Consider the following 10,071-nt stretch of genomic DNA (forward strand, 5'->3'; position numbering starts at 1 on the left):
TATTTTCTGCTAATTCTGCGGTATTGTCCTCTCCCAAACACTTAGTACGGTTCTCTGCAATATATACTCTCCCAAGTGCTAAATACAGTACTTTGCACATAGTAAGTGTTCAATAAATATTGAATGAATGAATAAGTGCTCAATAAATGCCATCGATTGATTGATTCAGAATTACTGGGTCTGGCCACTTGGGATCAGTGTTACCACTCGATTCTTCAAATGTGTTAGTATAGAGCTGGGATTGTGGGTGGGAAAACGGGTTTCAGTCTGTGATAGGTTGAGCGCAGAAGACAGACGTTGGGGTCCTGCCCCAAACTGGGTCAGGAGCAGGCAGAGCCACCGTGGGCACAGAGGAGCCTCTTGTACGAGAAGCAGGTCCCGAGCCGCGGCGTTCAGCTGCCATTACTGAAAGAGGGAGGATGGAGACTCTTCTGGGAGCCCCGTTGATGATCTTGGGGATACAATTGACCTGTAGGTTTGGGTTGGTTCCTGCCTCGGGTGCAGGGAGTCCGGATGCTCCCTGAGGGCAGGCTCCGCTGCTTCCCTCTGCTTTGGAAGGATCCAGTCCAGTGGAAATTTGGGGACTGGGCAAGCGCGGGGATGGGGCTGGGGGAGAACGGGAGTGACAACTCTGAAGAAGCAGTAACTGTTGGAAATCCGTGTGTCTGACATTGTCTCTCTGAACAGGGGTGAGCGGCCAGGTGGAGCTCGAGCAGAGTCCTCCGTCCCTGCGCATTCAAGAGGGAGAGAGCCTCACTCTGCACTGCAAATCTTCCAGAACTCTCTCCATCTTACTATGGTACCGGCAGGACCCTCAGAAAGGCCCTCAGGCCCTGGTGACTCTAACTAAACCCAATGAAGTGAAGCCCCAGGGGAGATTAACTGCCCGGTTTGGTGAGAAAAGGCAAAACGGCTCTCTGCTCATCAGGGACTCCCAGCTTGGAGACTCAGCCATCTACCTCTGTGCCGGGGAGACACAGTGAGTCCCAGACACCTGCAGCCTGTGCAGAAACCCTGCCTGCAACTGGGGGTCGGGCACAATCTCCTGCTTTTCAAACATCAGTCATCGTTTCTTTCCAGACCAACACCCCTCCCCTTCCACGCTCCTCCCTGTTCCCTGGGGAGATGCACCTCCTCAGGAAAAGGGGAAAGATCCCAACTGATAAACACAGATAATAATAATTAATGATTATGGCACTTGTCAAGCGTTTATTACATGCAAAGCAATGTTCTAAGTGCTGGGGTAGATGCAAGGTAATCATTCAATCGTGTTTCATTCAGTCATATTTATTGAGCACTTACTGTGTGCAGAACACTGTATTAAATGCTAAATTAGGTTGGACACAGTCCCTGTCCCACATGGGGCTCACAGTCTTAATACCCATTTTACAGATGAGGTAACTGAGGCCTAGAGAAGTGACATCACTTGCCCAAGGATACACAGCAGAGGTGGAGCAAGGAGTAGAATTCTTCTTACCTGTGCTCTATCAATTTAGTCATGCTGCCTCTCATACAGATACACTGAAGGTTGAGGAGAACGGAAGGCCGGTCAGAAGAATATTTCTCACACTTTCCCAGCTCTTCCCTGTTTGTTTTAGTCAAAGGAATTTTCCTCATTTTAGAATAATTCATCTTTTAACCCTCCCATAGTGCCTAGAGTATTCAAGGAAGCAAAAGGAAGTCAAACCTCTACAATGACTCTGTGTTGTATCTTCTGTCATCTAGATTGCAGTAGAGGTGGAACCATTTTTGAATGGTATTTTGCCTGACCCATAGTAAGCATACTATTATTATTAATATTATTAATAATAATGATAAGCACTTACTATGGGCCAGGCACTGTATTAAACACTGGGGTATGTGAAAAATAATCAGGTTGGGCAAAGTCCATGTCCCACATGGGTCTCAGAGTCTTAATCCTCATTTTACAGATGAGGTCACTGAGGCACGGAGAAATGAAGTGAGTTGCCCAAGGTCACACAGCAGACAAGTGGCAGAGCCGGGATAAGAATCCAGTCCTTCTGACTCCCGTGCCTGTGCTCTATCCACTGGGCCAAGTTGCTTCTCAGCCATTATCTGGAAGTTACTACCCACTAGTCACTATCTGAGAACAGCAGAAGGCACAGCTATTCCCAGTGATGCTCTTCTGCGTGAAACAGTTTAATTCCACATGGCAAACATAGAGACTTTGCACTCAGGGAGAGGGCTGCCATCCTATTCCAAGCATTTATTCTACCCCACCTTGATTAAAGCATCAGTCTCCTTGTTGACCTCCCTGCCTCTTGTCTCTATCGGCTCCTATGCACAGTTCACTTTGCTGCCGGGATCCTTTTTCTAAAAAAATGCATTCCACGCTTCCCTTCTTCTTAAGAACCTCCAGTGGTTACCCATCCACCTCCACATCGAACTGAAACTCCTTATCATTATTCATTCATTCATTCAATAGTATTTATTGAGCGCTTACTATGTGCAGAGCACTGTACTAAGCGCTTGGGATGAACAAGTCGGCAACAGATAGAGACAGTCCCTGCCGTTTGACGGGCTTACAGTCTAATCGGGGGAGACGGACAGACAAGAACAATGGCACTAAACAGCGTCAAGGGGAAGAACATCTCGTAAAAACAATGGCAACTAAATAGAATCAAGGCGATGTACAATTCATTAACAAAATAAATAGGGTAACGAAAATATATACAGTTGAGCGGACGGGTACAGTGCTGTGGGGATGGGAAGGGAGAGGTGGAGGAGCAGAGGGAAAAGGGGAAAATGAGGCTTTAGCTGCGGAGAGGTAAAGGGGGGATGGCAGAGGGAGTAGAGGGGGAAGAGGAGCTCAGTCTGGGAAGGCCTCTTGGAGGAGGTGATTTTTAAGTAAGGTTTTGAAGAGGGAAAGAGAATCAGTTTGGCGGAGGTGAGGAGGGAGGGCGTTCCAGGACCGCGGGAGGATGTGACCCAGGGGTCGACGGCGGGATAGGCGAGACCGAGGGACGGCGAGGAGGTGGGCGGCAGAGGAGCGGAGCGTGCGGGGTGGGCGGTAGAAAGAGAGAAGGGAGGAGAGGTAGGAAGGGGCAAGGTGATGGAGAGCCTTGAAGCCTAGAGTGAGGAGTTTTTGTTTGGAGCGGAGGTCGATAGGCAACCACTGGAGTTGTTTAAGAAGGGGAGTGACATGCCCAGATCGTTTCTGCAGGAAGATGAGCCGGGCAGCGGAGTGAAGAATAGACCGGAGCGGGGCGAGAGAGGAGGAAGGGAGGTCAGAGAGAAGGCTGACACAGTAGTCTAGCCGGGATATAACGAGAGCCCGTAATAGTAAGGTAGCCGTTTGGGTGGAGAGGAAAGGGCGGATCTTGGCGATATTGTAGAGGTGAAACCGGCAGGTCTTGGTAACGGATAGGATGTGTGGGGTGAACGAGAGGGACGAGTCAAGGATGACACCGAGATTGCGGGCCTGCGGGACGGGAAGGATGGTCGTGCCACCCACGGTGATGGAGAAGTCTGGGAGCGGACCGGGCTTGGGAGGGAAGATGAGGAGCTCAGTCTTGCTCATGTTGAGTTTTAGGTGGCGGGCAGACATCCAGGTGGAGACGTCCCGGAGGCGGGAGGAGATGCGAGCCTGAAGGGAGGGGGAGAGGACAGGGGCGGAGATGTAGATCTGCGTGTCATCTGCGTAGAGATGGTAGTCAAAGCCGTGAGAGCGAATGAGTTCACCGAGGGAGTGAGTGTAAATGGAGAACAGAAGAGGGCCAAGAACTGACCCTTGAGGAACTCCAACAGTTAAAGGATGGGAGGGGGAGGAGGCTCCAGCGTAGGAGACCGAGAATGATCGGCCAGAGAGGTAAGAGGAGAACCAGGAGAGGACAGAGTCCGTGAAGCCAAGGTGAGATAAGGTACGGAGGAGGAGGGGATGGTCGACAGTGTCAAAGGCAGCAGAGAGGTCAAGGAGGATCAGAATGGAGTAGGAGCCATTGGATTTGGCAAGAAGGAGGTCATGGGTGACCTTAGAGAGAGCAGTCTCGGTAGAGTGGAGGGGACGGAAGCCAGATTGGAGGGGGTCTAGGAGAGAATGGGAGTTAAGGAATTCTAGGCATCGATTGTAGACGACTCGTTCTAAGATTTTGGAAAGGAAGGGTAGTAGGGAGATAGGACGATAACTGGAGGGGGAAGTGGGGTCAAGAGCGGGTTTTTTTAGGATGGGGGAGACGTGGGCGTGTTTGAAGGCAGAGGGGAAGGAGCCCTTGGAGATTGAGTGGTTAAAAATAGAAGTTAAGGAAGGGAGGAGGGCAGGGGCGATGGTTTTAAGAAGGTGAGAGGGAATGGGGTCCGAGGCGCAGGTGGAGGGGGTGGCACTTGCGAGGAGGGAGGAGATCTCCTCTGAGGATACTGCAGGGAAGGATGGGAAAGTAGGGGAGGGGGTTGTTGGGGGGGAGGGGAGAGGCGGAGGGGTGACTTTGGGGAGCTCAGACCTGATCGTGTTGATTTTCGTGAGGAAATAGGTGGCCAGATCATTAGGGGTGAGAGATGGGGGAGGGGGAGGAACAGGGGGCCTAAGGAGAGAGTTAAAGGTCCGGAACAATCGGCGGGGGTGACGGGCATGGGTGTCGATGAGGGAGGAGAAGAAGCTTTGCCTGGCGGAGGAGAGGGCAGAGTTAAGCTTTAATATATTCAATCACCTTGCCCCCTCCTACCTTATGTCTCTGATTTTCTACAAAATCCCAGTCCTCACAATTTGCTCCTGTAATACAAGATACTCACTGTTCCCCGATCCCTTCTAGCTCACCACCAACTTCGTGCCCTCATCCAGGCTCTGACCTGGGACTCCCTCCCTCTTAGTATCCATTAGATGATCTCTCGCTCCTCCCCTTCAAAGCCCTATTAAAATTACATCTCTAAGAAACCTTCTTCAATTAAGCCCTTTTTTTTCCTCATCTCCTACTCTCTTCTGCATCACCTGGCACTTGAATTTGCACCCTTTTCCTACCCCAACCTCAGCTCCACAACACTTATGGTCATATACCTAATTTATTTATTTACATTAATGTAGTCTCCCCCTCAAGACTGTAAACTCCTTGTGGGCAGAGAACACGCCTACTGATTCTGTTGTTTGGTAGTCCTCCAATAAATTTTACTGACTGAGTGAAATCAGAAATATCAAATCCACACCAGAACCTCCTGGAGACTTCTATTCTTATATCTTTCACTTGCACATTTATATTTCTTTCTTCCTGAACATTAGAATTAGCTGAGTTCCCTTTTTGCTGTATCTGACTCCTTCAGTTCTCTGAGATTTCTACAAAAGGCTACAAACCCTCTTGCCCCTGTTTGGTTGTTAATTAGCAAACCTCTAAGGATGAGTTACAATATAAACCCCACAGCACCTAGATTCTTGAGTTAAGGTGAAGGCATTTACCTTGGCTTCCTCTAAGTATCTCTTTTCTGTGCCTGATGATAATTCAAGTTGAGAACTACTTTTTAACCTTTAGATCCTATTTATGGATCGGGCAGGGACCTACTATGCCCAAGATCACAGAGAGAATTAGTGGAGAATCAGAGAGGTTAAATGTGAAGGTTAATCATTTGCCTCTTAAAGCAGATGAAATTTCCCATGGGATGGATATTTCCCAGGTTTTTGGTGAAATCAACTTTGCCCCTGCTTAGGGTTCAGAGTGAGAGACGCACACACTGGGGATTTTCATCAGAAGATGGCAGTGTTTGCATTTCTATAGTGAAACTATGGACAGCTCACTCAGTGTGTTTTGGAAGCTGTTGCTGTGCTCTTCCTTGGGGGTTGTGACTTGTCTGTGATTGACTTCTGGGGGGGACAGAAGGAGAAGCAAAACGTCCAGGAGAGGGAAACTTCTCTTTAGGCTGGGGAGTTTGGTTAGCATCTCAGGGCCCAGAACTGAGTCCTCGGTGAACCCGGCCGCGCCGGGACGATGGAGAAGTCCCTGGGAACCTCGTTTCTGATTTTGGGGCTTCAGCTGGGCTGTGAGTTTGGGGCTCCATGGGGACGGAATGGGGAGGCCTGGGAGGTGTTCTCCACGAGACTGAGGTAGAGAGCAGGACTCAGGGCGGTTCAGCAGCTGTATCTTGGGCTGCCTGTGGGGAAAAGGCAGGATCTCTGGAAATAATCAAGCTGGCGAGCATCCTCTGTGTCTACCATTTTCTTTCTAACAGGGGCGAGGGGTCTGGACAAGGTGGAGCAGATACCTCCGTTCCTGAGAATCCAGGAGGGAGAGAACGGCACCATGAACTGCAGCTTCACAAACAGTGCTATTGAAACCTTACAGTGGTACCGGCAGGACCCAGGGAAAAGCCCTGCCTTCCTGTTTTTAATCCGTTCAAACAAGAAGAGACAAACCAATGGAAGATTCACAACCACACTCGAGAAAGATGACAAACGCGGCTCCCTTTTCATCAGTGACTCCCAGCCCGGAGACTCAGCCACCTACCTCTGTGCCATGGAGACACAGTGATCTCCAGACACCTGCAACCTGTGCAGAAACCTGCTTCTGGAGTTCAAGCATAAACATTCTCTCCAGGTCCTGCTTCTCTTCTTCAGCCAGTTCACACAAAAGGCATTATCTCTTCCCAAGACCAACACCTCTCCCCTCTCACGCCCCTTCCTCTTCCTCCCTTGGGAAAAAGAGGAATATTCCAGTCGATGGACACAGATCTATTTGAGGTTGAGGGAACCTGAAGTCTGAGTCAGGATATTTCCTAAACCATCCAGACTCATCGCCGTTTAGCGCGCAGTCAGATTAAGTTTCCTCATTTGAGAATAATCGATCATTTAACCCTGCCAAAGTGCCTCAAGTGTTCAAACCAGCAAGAGGAAGACAAGACTCTAGAGTGACCCTGTGCAATGTCTTCTGTCCCCTGGATTGCAGTAGAGATGATCCATGATCTGAGGCAGCAGAAGGCACCAGTTATTAGCAGTGATGCTCTTCTGTGTTAAACAATTTAATTCCACTTGGCAGATGGGGTGAATTTTGCTCTCAGGGAATGGTTTACCCTGCTAATCCAAGCTCTTATCTTATCCTGCCTCGATTATTGCGTCAGCCTGCTAACTGACCTCCCTTCCTCCTGCCTGTTGTATTAATTCAGTTGTACTTTACTCTCTCAAGCACTCAACATAGTGCTTTGCACATAGAAAATACCATTGCTTGAACATTTGAATATCTCTCCCCATTCAGTCCATACTTCAGTTTGCTTTTTCTAAAAAAAATTTGGTCCATGTTTTTCTATTTCTCAAGAACCTCCACTCGTTGCCCATCCACCTCCACAACAAAAGGAAACTTCTTGCCATCAACTTTAAAACACTCAGACACCTTGACTCTCCTACCTTACCTTCTTGATTCCCAACGGCAACTCAACCTGCACAATTTCTCTTCTCTAATACTAACCTTCTCACTATTCCTCAATCTCATCTATCTCACCAGCAACCCCATGCCCATATCCTGCTTTTGGCCTGGAATTCCTTTCCCCTTTATATCCGATAGAAAATCTCTCTCCCCACCTTTAAAGACTTCTTAAAATCACATCTCCTCCAGGAAGTCTTTCTCGACTAAACCCTTATTTCCTCTTCTCCCACTCTCTTCTGTTTCAACCCTGAATGCACACCCTCAGGAAAAGGGAAGAGCCAATTTGACAGACACAGCTCTGTTGGAAGTTGAAGGGACCTGAGGGCTGAGACAAGACGATATCCCTAAACCATCCAGGCTTATCCCCGTTTGTTGTAGTCAAAGAAATTTTCCTCATTTTGGAATTATTGATCATTTTTCTCCTCCTTTAGTGCCTAGAATATTTGAAGCTGCAAGAGGAAGAGAAATTCTATGCTGTGTCTTCTGTTCCCTGGATTGCAGTAGATTACTCTCTCTTTTGCTGGGTTGTACTTGTATTTCACCCTTTGTTCACCCCATCATCATCCCGAAAATTCTGAAAAACATATCTGATATTTATTTATATCAATGGTCTGTCTCCCTCCTCCCCCCTAGACTGCAAGCTCCTTATGGGTAGGGAACATGTCTACCAATGCTGTTATTTTGTTATCACGGGAAGCAAAGTGGCTCAGTGGAAAAGAGCCTGGGCTTCGGAGTCAGAGGTCATGAGTTTGACTCCCGGCTCTGCCACTTGTCAGCTATGTGACTGTGGGCAAGTCACTTAACTTCTCTGTGCCTCAGTTACCTCATCTGTAAAATGGGGATTAACTGTGAGCCTCATGTGGGACAACCTGATTACCCTGTATCTACCCCAGTGCTTAGAACAGTGCTCTGCACATAGTAAGTGCTTAACAAATACCAACATTATTATTATTATTATCTTCCAAGAAGATAGTACAGTGCCATGCGCAAAGTAAGCACTCAATAAATATGACTGATTAATTGACTGAAATCAGAAAGATAGAACCCATACCAGAGCACCTGCGACTCTATTTTTATATATATCACTCTCCCATTTCTGTTTCTTCATGAACATTAGAACGAGATAGCTGGGTTCCCTCTTCTCTGTATCTGACTCCTTCAATTGTCTGAGATTTATACAGAAGTTGTTTTCCTTAGCTATAAACCCTCTTACCTCTGGCTGACTTACAGATCACAGGGTCTTGATTCAAAGCTATTTACCTTTGCTTTCTTTCAATACCTCTTCCTGTGCCTGATGACAATTCAAGCCGAGATCTGCTTTTTAAGCTTTAGGCCTTATCTACAATCAGGCAGGGACCTGATATGTCCAAGATCACACAGAGAAAATGTGGGGAATCAGAGAGGTTGAATGTGATGGTCAATCATCTGTTTCTTCAGCAGATGAAATTTTTTGGGATGCACGTTTCTCAGCTTCTGGGGCAAGTTAATTTTGTCTCTGCTGAGGGGATCAGGGGGAGAGATACAAACTCTGAAGTTATTCATCAGCAACTTCTGGGCAGAAGATGGCAGTATCTTCAACTGTACTCTGAAAGTAGGGACAGCTTGCAGTGTGCTGGAAGCTGTATTGCTGAACTGTGTGTGGGTGTTTGACTTGTCTGTGATTGTCAGTGCAGCCAAGCTGGGAGCCCCCTGCCTGTTCGGGGCAGAAGAAGAAGCAGGAACCTCCAGGAGAGAGAAACAGCTCCTTGGGCTAGGGAGACTGGTCAGCGTCCCATTACCCAGAACTGAGTCCTCAGTGTCCTCGACCGCGGAAAGAGGATGGAGAAGTCCCTGGGAGCCTTGTTATTGATCCTGGGGCTCCAGCTGGGCTGTGAGTTTGGGAGTTCATGGCGATAGAACGGGGAGCCCTGAGGGACGTCCCCCACGAGATCGAGGGAGGGAGAGAGCAGGACTCGGTGTGGCTCGTCGGGTGTTTCCTGAAGGCCTTTGGGTAAAAGGTGGGACTTCTGGAAAGTGCCAAGCTGATGCGAATCTTCTGTTGTCTGTCATTGTCTCTCTGACAGGGGTGAGCGGCCTGGACAAGGTGGAGCAGACTCCTCCATTCCTGAGCATCCTGAAGGGACAGAAAGGCACCATGAATTGCAGCTTCCCAAACATTGCTTTTAATTACCTACATTGGTACCGGCAGGACCCTGGGAAAGGACCCATCTTCCTGATATTAATGTATTCAAATGACAACGAAAAGACCAATGGAAGAGTCACAGTCACACTAGAGAAAGGTGAAAAACGCAGCTTCCTGAACATCAGGGATGCCCAGCCTGGAGACTCCGCCACCTACCTCTGTGCCGTGGAGACACACTGATCCCCAGACACCTGCAGCCTGTGCAGAAACCTGCAGCTGGAACTCAAACACTCACTCAATCTCCTATTTCTCTTCATCAGCCAGTTCACAGAAAGGCCATTGGCTCTTCCCAAGACCAACTCTCTTCCCCTCCCGTGCCCCTCAGTGTTCCCTGGGGAGAGACACGTCCTCAGGAAAAAGGGTGAGGATCCCAATAGTCAGGCACTGATTTATTGGAAATTGAGGGGACCAGAAGGCCAGTAAGGATAATCTTCCCTAAACCTGGCTCATCTTTTTGTTTTAGTGAAAGGTTTCCTCATTTTAGAATTATTGATCATTTTACTCTCCCATAGTGTCGAGAGTGTTTGAGGCAAC

At 48.4% G+C, this 10,071-nt stretch overlaps 2 gene segments (V, D, J or C); both read left to right on the forward strand.

The window, feature by feature from the left end:
- The first annotated feature begins 5,838 nt into the window (after nucleotides 1-5,838).
- On the forward strand, nucleotides 5,839-6,606 carry LOC114816206. The segment is given in 2 exon segments: nucleotides 5,839-5,979; nucleotides 6,169-6,606. Coding segments are annotated over 2 exon segments (351 nt in total).
- Nucleotides 6,607-8,711: 2,105 nt separating this feature from the next.
- Nucleotides 8,712-9,717, forward strand: LOC114815951. The segment is given in 2 exon segments: nucleotides 8,712-9,225; nucleotides 9,419-9,717. Coding segments are annotated over 2 exon segments (351 nt in total).
- Nucleotides 9,718-10,071: the final 354 nt, after the last annotated feature.

This window comes from Ornithorhynchus anatinus, chromosome 13 (genome assembly GCF_004115215.2).
Source record: "Ornithorhynchus anatinus isolate Pmale09 chromosome 13, mOrnAna1.pri.v4, whole genome shotgun sequence".
NCBI classification, from domain to species: Eukaryota; Metazoa; Chordata; class Mammalia; order Monotremata; family Ornithorhynchidae; genus Ornithorhynchus; species Ornithorhynchus anatinus.